Genomic DNA, 14,046 nt, shown 5'->3' with positions numbered 1-14,046 from the left:
TTTAGACGTCCTGCCGCTTACACCCCAGTAGCCATACCCTGTACAATCGCTGTCCTTACCCGCAGCCGGTTTTCTCTTCCCCCCACTCCCGTCTCTCCTTATTCCCTTTTGAGCGGTTCCAAGCACACAAAAACAAAACAACATCAACGCAATAGAGAGACGCTATTTTGCATGTACTGTACAACAAAACATAGCCCGCTCTCTCGCATGCACAATCAGAAAAGAGAGAGAGAGAGCGAGCGCCTGCTGCTTTCCAGCTGCACAAAATGAAGCGACAATCAACCCTCAAGGGTTTCCAGAGCCAAGCATGAGAACAGCTCTGACCACAATAGTAGGATTAATCAATAATTCTTAGAATTAATCATTTTTTTTGTGTCTCATGAATAAGTTTTTATCATTTTATATAATGTTGAAATAAGGGATAGATTCCTCATTAAGTTATTGCAAAATTACTGCAACAACAATTTGCTCATCTATTATTTTGACCGCGACTGTGTGCCGGCTGGCTATGCTGCTTGCATGCATGCAAACCTTCCAGCCAGAGAGAGTGACAATCAGAAAGTACGAGAGAGAGAGAGTGCAAGAAATGTTTGCTCTCTCTCTGCGGTGTTGCTCTGGTAGAAAATGTTGCCAGAATGTTGCACACAGGGTGTGCTTGGACAACAGGGTATGACTTCGCAGCATGCCGTTGTATGCTACGTGTTGCCGAACACCACATCGTTGTGCAAACACACCCTGCCGACGCTGGCAACATTCGAATCGAGCAACATCAGACGTCGCGAAACACCAAACACCAAAAGAGCGCTGCTTTACTTTTCCGTTTACTTTACCGTTTGAATCGCGACCGCTCGCACGCTCTTTTTTTCTGCCTCTGTCGTCGGTCTTCCTCCGATTCTTTGCTCCTTTTGAAAGAGAGGGAGAAAGAGACAATCGCGACAAAAACAAAAATCAGAAACAGACAAATCAAATCAAACGAAAAACACACACAACAAATCAAAAGCAGAAATCAAAAAAGGGAAACACTTTTTTTCCATTCCTATTGTCTGCAGTTCGTCCAAATAAAAAGTGCATTTTACTACGCCAAGTGAAAATCAAACAAACGAAAATTCAAGTGCAAAAAGAAATCAAAAGAAAGAGATAACAACTACAATAAATATACAACAAAATCTGTGTACGCCAGTTATACACACCTTAAAGCATCCTGCAGGAAGGACTTCGTATACATTTTACTCGGATCGACCACATTCGGATTATTCCTCAACAAGCAGCCGAAGTGCCGGCAGCAACAACAACAAGAACTGAAAAATTATCCATTTGCGGGAATTGAGAAACAAGTAAGAACCAAACAATTGCGGTAAAAATTTGTGGTGGGTAGGAGTAAAAGAGACAAGGGAAGATCAAAAGGAATGTAAAAGTAGGGGAACACAAGAAAAAAGGAATGGGAAAGAAAGGGAAATGTGAAGTGCAAAAAAATATGTGGAAAATGCTAGATTTGAAGAAAAGACCCCCTCCAACATATGGAAACTTTTGAGAGAACATTCTTGTAAGGACAGTTTTTTGTGAGGAGAGGGAAATATTGGTCATAACCAAATGTTCCAGCAATCTGTTTACAAACAATATTCCTTTCGAAGTTATAAAATTTCTGTTACCCAAAGGGAAAAGCTTCTAAAAATTGACTTTAATAATCCTTTAGTCATCAAAGCTCAACTTCTAATCCCCCACAATCCATTAATTGCCTCTCGAAAACATTAACCAAAATAATTCCAAGCAATCATTATTTCTCTTGCTACAAGATTTCTTACTCTGCTTCGATTCTGAGCTCTTAATAAGATTAATGGCGCCTCTCCATGATGCCATGGAATATAATTCCCCCAGAACATACGCACACCCATCATCATCATCGTCTTCATTGTCTCGGTGGCTCTTGGGGTCTAATGGCTCGTGTCAAATGATTTTACAGAAGATTCAACTCCATCTGCAACTCACTCCATCACCATCCTTTTCTTTGGAGCAAAAACATTAACATTAACATTTGACATAAATCAAAGGCTTGACAAATCCTTTGGAACATTTTCATAAACAATAATGGGTCTGCTAATCCCCAAATGCCATTCAGAGAGGCATTTTTCATTCATCAAGTTGTGGGACGGATATAAAAAATAGAGCGACTTGGGAGAATAACTCTCCGAAAATAGAGATAATTCCATAAACAAATGAAAAGGAAATTAATGAAATTGTGGGATAAAAAAACTATAATTCAATAATTAATGAATAGGTGATGGCAATTAATGAGAGGAAAAGATCACAAATGATCCCCCAATAGAAAGTTGGTTTCGGCAGCTGCTGCTCTAAAAAAAAAGGGGGCCTGCCCTCAGGCAACGACTTCCGGGGGGAATCTTTCAAGAAAACATCAACAAAACCAAAGAAAACCCAAGGAAATATCAAAAAGTAGAGACAGCTGCTGGGGAGGGAAATTAAGAGAAGTGAAGATTTCCAAGCTGACGCAACATTTGCATTCGAAAAGAGATTTATTGAGGGAACAACTCCCCCCGCAACTTCCAACTTCCTTCATTGTTTTGCCAAGTTTTCAAAAGACAAAAGCCGACAGGGAATGGAGCATGGGGCATGATGATGATGAGTGCGCCACAGTTTCTCATTTTCGTTTGCTTTACATTTCAATTGGAAGTATTTTCTTATGTAATGGGCGGAGTTGTAGGGCGTTGGGGCGTGTGTGTTGACGGCTTTCACTCGAAAAGTAAACAACAATTAAGGGAAAAAGATAGCAAAGGAAATGGAGAAAATTGAAGACAATCCAAACAACATTTTCAACACTTTTTTCCCTACACCCCGGCCTTTTCCAAAGATAAACAACAACAGTTTTGGGGTTCATGGTCAACCGCTTGAGAATTTCCACAACTTTTTACACTATAAATCCATCAGCAATCTTGGGTTTAAAAGAGAATATCCTGCTGACAATTGACTAATGAGAGGATTACATGAGGAACTCTAGACTGCGAATGGAGGGACGGTAGAATAGGAGAAGGAGACTCATAAATAATTTGTTGACAATTTCAATTGCCTTCTAGAAGAATTTCAGGCATTTTTATCTTGCTAGAAATCTTTGCTTATCTCGCTCCCTCCTTCTTGTCGCAGAGGGAACTGCGCAATAAAATAGGAATGACAGAAAATAAAGGACAAAAAAGCATAGAATGCGATAGTCGACTAAAGGTTACCCTTTAATACGGTTTTCATATATCGTAACGCTGAAAATCTTCATGAGTAAGGCATACCTCTGCACTCTACGATAACGGAGGTATCAGTAAACTGAGATGAACGCATTTCAAGGTTGTTCTCTCTCTCCCTCTGTTGCTGTACTCTCTCGAGTGTAATAACAAATTCATAAAAATTCCCTTTTTTGAAGTGGTATTACCCCTCTTCGTCACTATTCTTGTTTGTTCTTCCCCCCCTTCTCTTAGAAACCAACACCACACACCACAAGAGAGTGCACTGGCGCCTTCCGGAGGGGAGAGATCCTTTATTGTGAGTGTGTGCGGAACACGCTAGTGTTTACTCGTTTACCAATTTCCGCTCTCTACCTGCACTGTGGCCTCTCTGGAGATTATCATCTATCAAAAGGGAAGAAAAGAGTGAGGAGAGGAGAGCACGTGCACAGCAAGCCTTTTGGGGTTTTGCGGTTTTTGGTTTCTGTGCTTCTCATCATATCTTATGCTCGAGTGAACTTGGCACCCCTTCCCCCTTGGCACACGTGTCCGGGTTCATCATTAATCATCCCACTTTTGATTGGAATTACGTTCTCCCCCTCTATAAATTGCCATGAAATTAACAAACTTGAAAAAAATAACCATAATAAATTGTTAGATCAAAATATTTTCAAGTTAATTTGAAGAGGTGGACCCTAAGGGCATACATAAATTCATTCAGTTGTAACATTACAGTTTGTAGAAGAGCTTTCTGGCTAAGCCTCCTCCACCTTTCAAAAAGTGCACACTGCAAAAGTCCATTAGCATAGGCCATCTCTCTCTCTGTCTCTCCCTCTCTTTTGTATGATGTCTGGCTGACAAATTGACTTCGTTAGGGAGTCACTCTGCTGGAGGGATATTTGAGGAGCAAATTGAAAAATTATGTTGTAGCCCGAGGATATTGAATCTGCAGGGTTGATTGCAGGAGCAGCAGTACTTGGGAACGGCATGGTGGGGCTGCTGTCGCGTAGGAGCAGGAGCCTTCTGAGTAGGAGCCTGGAAATTGCATTTCCGTTGATTGCTGTTATTATTGTTGCGGTGGCGGTGACGGTGGCAGTGGCGGTAGCCGCTGTCTAGACAAATTTCCTCGTTTGTCTGTAATTATAAATGAATGTTTGTTGGCTTGTTCGTTATCATTGAATCTAAATGTCGTGGGCTCAGACGCGCCGAGTGTGTCCTGCAGTTGTACCAATATCCTGTTTAATTGAGCATAAAAAGCACCCACACACGCACATGTGCATAATAATAATAGTGTAAAAGTGAGTGTTTTTTATTGTGCCTCCGTCCTGCTAGCACTCACCTATCAATCAGTACAGCTATCTTCCTCACTCTCCATCTCTCCCTGCGACACCTTTAATGCCGGCTCACACGCACAGACGAGGGCGGCAAGCGCCATCTGGTGGTTTGGTCGCAAGTCAAAATAAGCAGAGAAAGGTGAGAGAGAGAGAGCGTGTGGGAGTGTGAGTGGGAGCGACTCATGAGTGGCATGAGGACTGTGCTGAGTGGGAGTGTGAGAAGGATAGGTGAGTGCGGTGGGGGAAAAGTAGAAGTAGGATTGATCGAATAGAAAGAGTAAAGTGACAGCAGGAGCGAAAACAAGAACAGTAATAAATAATAATAGCAGGACGCAGGTCTGTTGGGTCGTCTCTCCCACTCGTTTGGTTTGTCTGCTCCTATTTTCAATTCCTACCTCCTCCCCACACCTTTTCGTTTCATGCTTCGCTGCCATTAGGTGTGGGTGAGTGGGAGAGGGGTGATACACACACACAGGTTGTGTGTCTTGAATGACAGTTAGCACTGAAAACTTGTGTAGCAGTTGTCGCTTTCTCACTCACCGTTGGGGGGGGGGCTTATCGGCCGGAACACTCCGCCTTCTCCCCCCTCTCTTTTTGTGAAACAATAGAATAAATGGCCAAAAGCAATTGCATTTTTATGCATTTCAAAGTGGTTCCTGACATGTCTGATATGGGCGAGATATTCTACTAGAATTTATGTATTTGGTGCGCCTAAGCTACGGGGATCTGTATACATGAGCTTACACGGCGCTTTGGGGGGCGGCAACAAGAGGGGATTATCGTTGGACATGGGCACAGTGGCACAAAACGAGAATATAAGTGCTACAAAAAAGAGATTCGAAATATTTAATTTACTTTTGTTATATTGTGGCCCACTGTAAATGCTCTTTAAGCGTATCCCTTGCCACATTTTGTGGTCAACTTTTTATGTTTTACGGCAATTTCCCACACACACAAAAAAAAAATGAAATTAAATTTTGGAAAACTGTGGGGAGAAGAGAGTTATAGAGAGTGGGAAAAAGAGGGTGGAGTAGAGTTTAGGACATGGAGAAGGAAGTCAAAAGAGGGGAAGGAAATTGCATGTCAAACGCAAGTTTCGAATTTGATTTAATTTACGAGCCAAGACAAATTACAGCCACAGCCACCAGACAGCCAAACTTTGCGTCGCTTGTCGGTCACATATGCCACATGGAAAGAGAGACAGGGAGAGGGTGAGGGCTATGGGGGAGTGCGTGTCAACAGGGAACACTTTTCTTTTGTACCGCTTTTCGCCGCTTTTTATTGTCTTTTTGGGCGCGTCCATTTGTTGTTTTGCTTGGACACCGCCGCAAACAATTCTCAGCCACAAAAGATCGTTCCATTCTCAGCTAATTAACAAAAATCTATCTCTAAATATTTTGCACTTTAAGCTCTGGCTTTATAGAAAAAGAAAGAAAGAAACTCTAGTTTATTAATAAATTCCTTTGGCAATTGTTAAAGTGACAAAAGAGGCTGGGATCATACTCTGAGTGATGACAGTGCGTTTCAAATGTATAAGAAAGCACTCCAAAACAACGAAATGTTCTCTGAAAACTAGGAGCATTGATTCCATTTGGCAGGGCTGTTGCTTTGCTGTTGAAATTTCCCATAAGCGAAGGGATACATAACTTCTAAAGATCCTGCATAAGTAAACATATTTTATGGTATTGCTGCTGCTGAAACGCACTGTTCCAGTTGCTTCCAGTTGATATTTGCAGCTACTCCATTTTCCAGCGAGTATTCTGTAATTACTTTGACCTGCATTTTTGCAGAAGGAGAAGCAGAAGCATACGCAGAAGGAAGGGAGAGGCTTATGTAGACTTGTGGCCCCATGACTTGTGTCTGCACTTCGGGCCAGAGAATTAGAGAATCGTAGAACCAGACAACACTTATCTGCTCTGCCCCGCCAGCTCCCCATACCCAGCCTTTCCATTGTCGTTAATGCTTTGAAATCCGATTCAATTGGATTTCTGTGTGTTTCTCTCGCACATGTGACACTCTTTTCACTTTCGATACGCAATGCCTCGGGGTTTGGTTTCGATTTTCCCTCCACTTTAAACACACACTTTTCCGCAGAGAACGAGAAAGAGCGGGAAAAGGCAGAAGAAAACGTAAAGTAGATGGTGATAATATAGCAACAGATTATGACACGCAATGCGTTTTGAACTTTAAGTTCAAATTTTAATGGAATTTCGGTTGATTTACATGACAGCCAGAGCCAGCAAAGGTCTCGACCTGGCATCGTTTTTTCCTCCACATTTTCCATATCTTTTGTGTTGCTTGTGTGGAAAACGGGGAAATAATGAGTGTTGGGGCGCTGTAAAAAGTCTGAGCTAGAGATGCCCCAAGCGTGAGTGCGTGAAGATTATAGTTTAGTGGGTCAATGGGGGAGGGCGTATGGTAGGGATTCTAGGAAATTCAATGAAATCCATTGATGGCAGAGAAAACGGTGAACAAACTCTTGATTGATAAGCTCCTAATGAGCTATTGGATTGAAGGCAATTCTAGATGATCATTGATCAATGTTTTATGTGGGTTTTGGTAACTTTTGAAGGGTAAACTGGAACACTGATTGCTGAGGTTTACTGGGAATGAAGTTTTAAAGTGATTTCTTGATCAAATATCATATCAAAATACGTGAACCAGCAAAGATTTCTCTATTCATGGACTGCATATTTCCCTCTTAAGTTGCCATTTTCCTTTGCTCTTTAAGGCTTTCCTGCCTGCCTAATGATCTCATAGTTAGCCATGTCTACAGTCTAATGCAATTATAACGATAAAATCGTTTAAAAAAAGTCAACCTAGAGTCACATTTTAAACGTTTTCGGTCTCTTTTTATCTTGATAAAGAAGTTCCCTGACTTTTGGCTATTTGTGAGCTGCAGACGTGATTTTGCTACCGAAGAACAGTCGCTAATCCTTCGATCCCGCTGCGGCGTTACCTTTTCTAATGACCAAAATGTCCTTGCTGCGCTGCGACGTTGATTTTATAGGTTTTCGCTAATTAAAAGAACATTTTCGTAGAACGTGAAACGTGCAACGTGTGAACGGGGCAGCACGTACCAAAGCGCAGAAAGATGGAAAAGGATCTAGGATCTAGGACATGGGACAGGGATCAGGGATCAGCAAACCAAAATGAACGTCTTGCTGTCGCAGCTGAGCGCAGCTGTCGGGAATGTTGCAATGGAAATTTGAGCAATTTTCCATGGATTCTACCTGAGTAGAGCGAACGAGAAGAAGGTACGTGCGCTGCCCAGGTAGAGAAAATTATGGAAAAGGAAAAATGCAGAGAGGATCACGACGGGTCGGGGTGGGTATAAAGTGCGCTGGCAGCCGGCAGCGGCAGCTAGAAGCATTTCAGCCAGCGATCGTGATAGATCCTAGATCGTAGATCCTAACAAAAAATAGAGAAAATAAACGAAACGTAGAAACTACAAAGCAGCTGTAGAACCAAAGTTTAACCTAGTTAGTGGCAGAAAAACTAAGTCAAAGGTTGGTGCAGGCCACGGGGAAATACTCTACGAACTCCACTCAAGATTTTCCTGACTTTCCCTTGCTTGCAGAATTCTTGCAGAGTTCTCTAAAAACGAAATTTGAGCGACCAAAAAAATAATGGGGGAACTTGAGGAGAAGGAAACGCCGCCAACGGAGACAACGACCGCGCAGCAGGAGACGCTGGAGGAGCCCAAGGAGACGGACAAGATGCTGGACACCACCAAGAAGACTGAAAAGACGCCCAGTCCGCAGTCATCGAAGCCAGCCACACCCAATGCGGGCAAGAAGTCCCCAGTGGGTGAAAAAGCGACTGAAGAGAAGGGCCATGAGATCATAGACATACCCGAGGAGAAGGAGAAGCCACAGCCGGTGGAGGGCAGCGGTGTGGCTGAGGAGAAAAAAATCAGCAAGGAAGAGCGCGAAGTGAAGCCCAAGAAGATACCGATTGGTGGCCTGAAGCTGCCAGGTTTCTTTATGAAGAACAAACCCAAGGCAGAGGGCGATGGTGCCGAGGGAGAGCTGCTCGAGAAGGATGCCGAAGACAAGGACAAAGAGGCGGCTGCTCTCAATGGAGATGCCGCAGCAGCAGCGGGAGCAGAGGCCAAGCCGCGTCCTGGCCTGGGACAGCGTTTGCGCAGCTTCTTTGTGCGCAAACCCAGCGCCGAAAAGGAGAAGAAAGCGCTCGTAAATGGTGATGCGGATGCCAAGTCGGGTATGTCATAGAAAATGCCAATTATATTCCCCGAAATTACATTAAATTTCCTTTCTTTAGAAGCCACTGCTGAGGCTGCCGCTGTGGAGGAAGCTGCCGTGGATCCACCACCAAAGCGCGGACTCTTGAATGCCATCAAACTGCCCATTGCAAATATGATCCCCAAGCAGCGCAAGAACGGCGACGATGTGGAGATGGGCTTGGGCGGCAAGGCGGGACTCGCATCCATGGAAACTCTGGATGATTCACTCAAGGATCAGGACACGGTGGATCGTGCGCCTGTGAAGAATGCCAATGGCACGGATGACATCAAAAGTGAACTGAAGGACGAGAAACTCGCCGCCGAACAGAAGCTGGCAGCCGAAGAGGATGAACGCGATCGTCCAGTGTCGCTGCTGCAGCGCCTTCGTGGCTACAAGTGCAGCGTGGATGATGCTTTGATTGCCTTCGGGATACTGCTCTTTGTGCTGCTCCTGGCAGTGATTGGCTATGTGCTGACGCATGAGACTCTGACCTCGCCGCCGCTGCGCGAAGGTCGCTACATTCTGGCGGTCACCGGCTGCGGACCCGTGGAGGGTGTCAAGGAGGATGGCGCCTTTGCCTTCCGTGGCATTCCGTATGCCAAGGCACCCGTCGATGAGCTACGCTGGCGCCCGGCACAGCTGATTGACAGCATCGATGGCTGCTGGAATGATACGCTGCAGACGCACAACAGCAGCGTCGTGTGCACTCAGCGCTTGGGCAATGGCACCACTGTCGGCGATGAGGATTGCCTCTTCCTGGATGTCGTGACGCCCCACGTGCGCTACACGAACCCACTGCCCGTGGTGGTGCTCATTGGCGCCGAGTCGCTGGCGGGTCCATCGCCTGGCATACTGCGTCCCTCGGCTCGCTACTCGCGCTCCCATGATGTGATCTTTGTGCGGCCGAATTTCCGTTTGGGCATCTTTGGTTTCCTCGCTTTGGACGCGCTCACCAAGGAGGCGCACCCAAGAACCTCCGGCAACTATGCGCTGACGGACATTATTGCTGTCCTGAAGTGGATTCAATTGAATATCGTTAATTTCGGAGGAGATCCCAAGTCGGTGACTCTGTTGGGACATCGTGCAGGCGCCACTCTGGTCTCTGCGCTGGTCAGCTCCCCCAAGCTGAAGGATTTGTACACACGCGCCTGGTCCTCCTCTGGATCGGCTATATTCCCCGGCAAACCTCTGGCCGAGTCGGAGAAGCTCAATCAGCAGCTGATGGTCACCTTGGACTGCAGCGATGTGGAGTGCCTGCGCGATGCTTCCAGCGAGAAGCTGTGGGCCGCCACACCCGACACTTGGCTGCACTTCCCGCAGGATTTGCCACAGCCGCAGGAGATCAACAGCGGCAGTCGTCACGAGTGGTTGGTGCTGGACGGCGATGTGCTGTTCCAGCATCCCTCTGAGTCGTGGAAGCGCGACCTGGCCACCGAGCAGCCGCTGCTGGTTGTGGGCGCCACCGCCCATGAGGCGCACACCGAGAAGCTGAGGGAGCTGCACGCCAACTGGACGAAGGAGGAGGTGCGCGAGTACTTGCAAAATTCACAAATTGGCGCCCTGGGCCTCACCGATGAGGTGATCGAACGCTACAATGCCACCAACTATGCCGCTCTGGTGTCCATCATCACGGACATACGCACCGTTTGCCCGCTGCTCACGAATGCCCGCCTCCAGCCGAGTGTGCCCTTCTATGTGGTGACCCAGGGCGAGGGCGAGGATCAGCTGGCGACAGTGGATGCCGATGTGCAGGCCATACTGGGACGCTACGAGCCACACACCGTGGAGCAGCGTCGCTATGTGTCGGCCATGCAGCAGCTCTTCTACTACTATGTGTCCCATGGCACGGTGCAGTCGTTTGAGCCGCGTCGCAGGGTCATCAATGTGGGGCAAGATGCACAGCCGCAGGAGGACTACGAGCATTGCAATTACTGGATTAGCAAGGATATAGTGCCGCGCTATGCGCGCATCGATTGAGCTGGAAACTAAGAGATAAAACCAAAACCCAAAACACTTTCTCCCCAAACTTTTTCTTTGACTCTTTGTAAATGGTTGCTGTCTGCATTGTGTCTAGGGGGATTCGTTTCTAATATGAATCCCTGACCAATGCACACAGCTACGCCTGCTGATACTTCCTTTTCAGCTCCTTGGAGCTAATCGTTTTGCATTTAGTTTAGACTCTAAGTGACTCTAGTGTTTATATATGAATACTTTCTGCCCCTCACACTCTATCGCTACTGTATATTTAGTTGTCTTACAATTTAAGTTACGCCGTTCTTTAAGTATCTCTTATGTATCTCTAACCATATAATAATACTTATAAACATAAAACGACGATTAAACTTATGCGCTAATCTTACACGACACGAACCACACACACACACAACACAACAAAAATATATAAAAATTATACTTGAAAAGTATAGTCTAAACGTCTTTCAACTCAAGAACTAACTTAGTAATATAAAAGAAACATAAATATGCAGCAAAGGATATTTAGAAGCGACAACAACAAAATGACCAACGATGTAGAAACTTCTTTTTTGATAACAACTTTATAAAGGGGAAACCAAAACCACAAACCATTACTGGTTTCCCCAACTCATTTAGTTTTAGTTCATTTAAGCGGGAATTCTGTTGTAAACATTTTCCTTGTCCGCTAGAGACTGCGCATCAACAACATTCATTTCATTCGCCTCAGCAAAAACCTTTTTGGGAGATATTCACATATATCTATTTATAATAAATACTCGTACTTTTTGTATAGCTTTATATGTATATTAATCTCTTATGGAAACAAACAAAAAACATTTTATACAAAATGCAATCTCCACTCACAAAACACACACAAAAAGTTCAAGAATTGAAATCGAAAATCAAAAGGAAAATGTGTAAAATGGAATTACATTTAGATTTGATGTTCTGATAAATGTTTTAATAAACAAAAGAAATGATTAAGAACTAAACAAATTTAAATTGAAGCTTGTGGAAACATTTTCACAGAAAATGTACCAATCTGCCAGCGCTCTCTCTCTCTACTAACTCTAACCCGTGCTGTTAAGCTTGTACACGCGACACTTGTTATCGGTCAGGGCAGCCAAATAGGAGCCATTGCTATTGCTCACTGGACAAAAGTCATAGATCACCTCGTTGACGGGCATCGTTTGCACACGCTCCTCGCGTCGCACATCGTGCAGCATCAGTTGCTTGCTCTCCTGCAAGTAGCCCACAATCAGCGTGTTATCCTCGACACCCAGCTGTGTGGGTCGTGTCATAATGGGCGTGGCTGGTGGACCATAGATGGTCACCCGCACACGCAGCACCGGAATGTTGTCGATCTTGTCCAGTTGGCCGAGCACAAAGCGCGAGTTGGGTGAGCTCGGATTGCAGCGTGCCGAAATGAGCAGCGTGTCCTGCACATAATCGTACTGCATGGAGAGGAACGGTCCATCGACATTGAGTCGCGTGGGCTGGGCCACCTCGCCGGGCGTGCAAAATTCGTAGAAAGTCAACGCGGACAGCTGGCAGACGAGGAATCCGCCATTGTGGAAGGTCTTATTAGGTGGCACAGCCTCAATGTGAATCACAGGACTAAAGTTCTCTGAAAGGGCATACAAAAAATGAAAGTTTGGGCATGGAAAATGTTGTGTGAGTACCCACCATCTGCCTGGAATTGGCTGAGAATGTTATCGGGAAAGCGCACGTCATAAATGTAGACACCGCCACGCAGATCCCCGCCATAGAGCACATTATCACGATCATTCCGATCCAGAGCGCATGCCCACAGCTTCCTATCATTGGCAGTGACCATGCACGACTGCAGCTTGGTGCGCACATCGAACAGCTTGATCTTGGACTCGCGACTGGACACAGCCAGCAGCTGCTTCGTGTCACTGAAAGCAATGTTCCGCACCATCATGGGTGTGGTGTAGAGGAACTGCAGCGGCTGGAAGGTCAAGGGATCGATGAAGCGCACACCGTAACCAGGGAACAGGCTCTGGCCACTCTTCTGGCTGGCCATGAGCAGCGATTGTCTGCCGGAGAAGTGCAGCACGCGGCAGCCGGGATCGCGTGTAATCTCAAAGTTCTTCTCCATGTACAGCCGATGCATGGGCAGCTGCTGCAGGGGCACACGCTTCTTGGTGGCACCCGACAGCAGGGAGTAAGCGCCACGACCGCCAGTGCCCTCAGTCATGGACACCAGCTGATTATATTTCTTTGTCGTTTGCAGCAGCTTATCGGCAGTCACATAGTGAGCCAGCTTAATGGCCGACAGCTCTGTGGTTAGGATGTGATTACGTCTCCGCTCCTCCTCCAGCTGATCCCTGATTTCGGTGTCCACTACGAGGATGCGCTTGGCATACAGATGCCGAATGTCCTTGTACGTCGCCTTCGTCTTGCACTGTGGGCACACCTTCACGGACGACTGCTTCTGGCTTTCGCCCAGCCAGCGGCGTATGCAAGCCTCGCCAAACAAATGGCCGCAGCGCAGAGAGACCAAACGATGCTCTCCGCTCATCTCCCACGAGTCCAGGCAGATGGGACAGGTCAAGCCATCATCTTCGTCCTCTGGCGGCGGCGCTGGTGCCTTTGTCGACTCGGGCGACTTCTTTAGGCTTGTGTCTGCAGCGGATAGACGCTTGCGTTTCTTTGGCGGCGATGGGGTGTCTAAATCTATAACATTGCCCTGTTCTGGGGCTCTGTGCGAGTTGGTGGGCGGACTGGGCGGCTGTGGATGTGGTTCTTCGGGCTCCTCCAGTGCCTGCAGCTCTGCCTCGAGAGTTTCCACATCGTTTGCAGCATCTGCCGATGCAGCAACTGGCTGAACCTCAGGCTCGTCTGGGAGTTCTGCCAATGCTAACAGTTCTGGCGGAAGAAGTTCTTCGAGTGGCTCCAGTGGTTCCAGATTAGCGTCAAACCCGTGAAACATGGCCGTTTCGGGCGAAACATGGCCATTGTCTTGTGTGACAATTCTCTGAAAGTTTTGGCGTCGTACAACGGGCTGCAGCGACTCTTGACTCTCCTCCGTGTACTCTACATCAACATCTGTGTTGAGTTCGTCGTCGGTATCGGACTCTTGTCCTAAACTGTCGTCACTTTCCGGTTCACTACTCATAACTGTTGATTATCTCCAATTTCATTAGGAATTCACGAAAAGTAGAACAAATTTGTGTATTTTGTAAAATTTTGGACAACAGCTAGTGCAGGAAAATGAGCGATAGTCACTCTATCGATGTTTCAGCT

At 46.2% G+C, this 14,046-nt stretch overlaps 2 protein-coding genes across 3 annotated transcripts; one reads left to right on the top strand and one right to left on the bottom strand.

Moving 5' to 3' along the window:
* Window positions 1-811: 811 nt before the first annotated feature.
* Window positions 812-11,220, top strand: LOC117589223 (neurotactin). 2 transcript variants are annotated; one of them, XM_034280972.1, is made up of 3 exons: window positions 812-1,334; window positions 8,136-8,779; window positions 8,840-11,220. In XM_034280972.1, exons 2-3 carry the CDS (start codon window positions 8,185-8,187, stop codon window positions 10,777-10,779), a joined length of 2,535 nt encoding a protein of 844 aa, XP_034136863.1. In that variant the 5' UTR covers window positions 812-1,334; window positions 8,136-8,184; the 3' UTR covers window positions 10,780-11,220. The 2 variants fall into 2 exon arrangements, with proteins under 2 accessions (XP_034136863.1, XP_034136864.1); XM_034280973.1 differs by lacking the exon at window positions 812-1,334 and adding an exon at window positions 7,946-8,064.
* Window positions 11,221-11,732: 512 nt separating this feature from the next.
* On the bottom strand, window positions 11,733-14,017 carry LOC117589224 (E3 ubiquitin-protein ligase RFWD3). Its single transcript, XM_034280974.1, has 2 exons — window positions 12,463-14,017; window positions 11,733-12,403 (listed from the first exon to the last, which is right to left on the bottom strand). The coding sequence occupies exons 1-2, from the start codon at window positions 13,916-13,918 to the stop codon at window positions 11,847-11,849; spliced, it is 2,013 nt and encodes a 670-aa protein (XP_034136865.1). The 5' UTR covers window positions 13,919-14,017; the 3' UTR covers window positions 11,733-11,846.
* Between the last annotated feature and the right edge of the window lie 29 nt (window positions 14,018-14,046).

Source organism: Drosophila guanche, unplaced genomic scaffold, assembly GCF_900245975.1.
Source record: "Drosophila guanche unplaced genomic scaffold, DGUA_6, whole genome shotgun sequence".
NCBI classification, from domain to species: Eukaryota; Metazoa; Arthropoda; class Insecta; order Diptera; family Drosophilidae; genus Drosophila; species Drosophila guanche.
Note: the sequence above shows the minus strand (reverse complement) of the source record. Positions and strands in the feature narration are given on the sequence as shown.

Bases quoted from the DNA above. Each gene is read 5' to 3' on its own strand.
- LOC117589223 (XM_034280972.1), top strand. From the start codon at position 8,185: ATGGGGGAACTTGAGGAGAAGGAAACGCCGCCAACGGAGACAACGACC. The intron at 8,780-8,839 runs GTATGTCATAGA...TCCTTTCTTTAG, and splicing joins TGATGCGGATGCCAAGTCGG to AAGCCACTGCTGAGGCTGCC.
- LOC117589224 (XM_034280974.1), bottom strand. From the start codon at position 13,918: ATGAGTAGTGAACCGGAAAGTGACGACAGTTTAGGACAAGAGTCCGAT. The intron at 12,404-12,462 runs GTGGGTACTCAC...ATGCCCTTTCAG, and splicing joins CAGCCAATTCCAGGCAGATG to AGAACTTTAGTCCTGTGATT.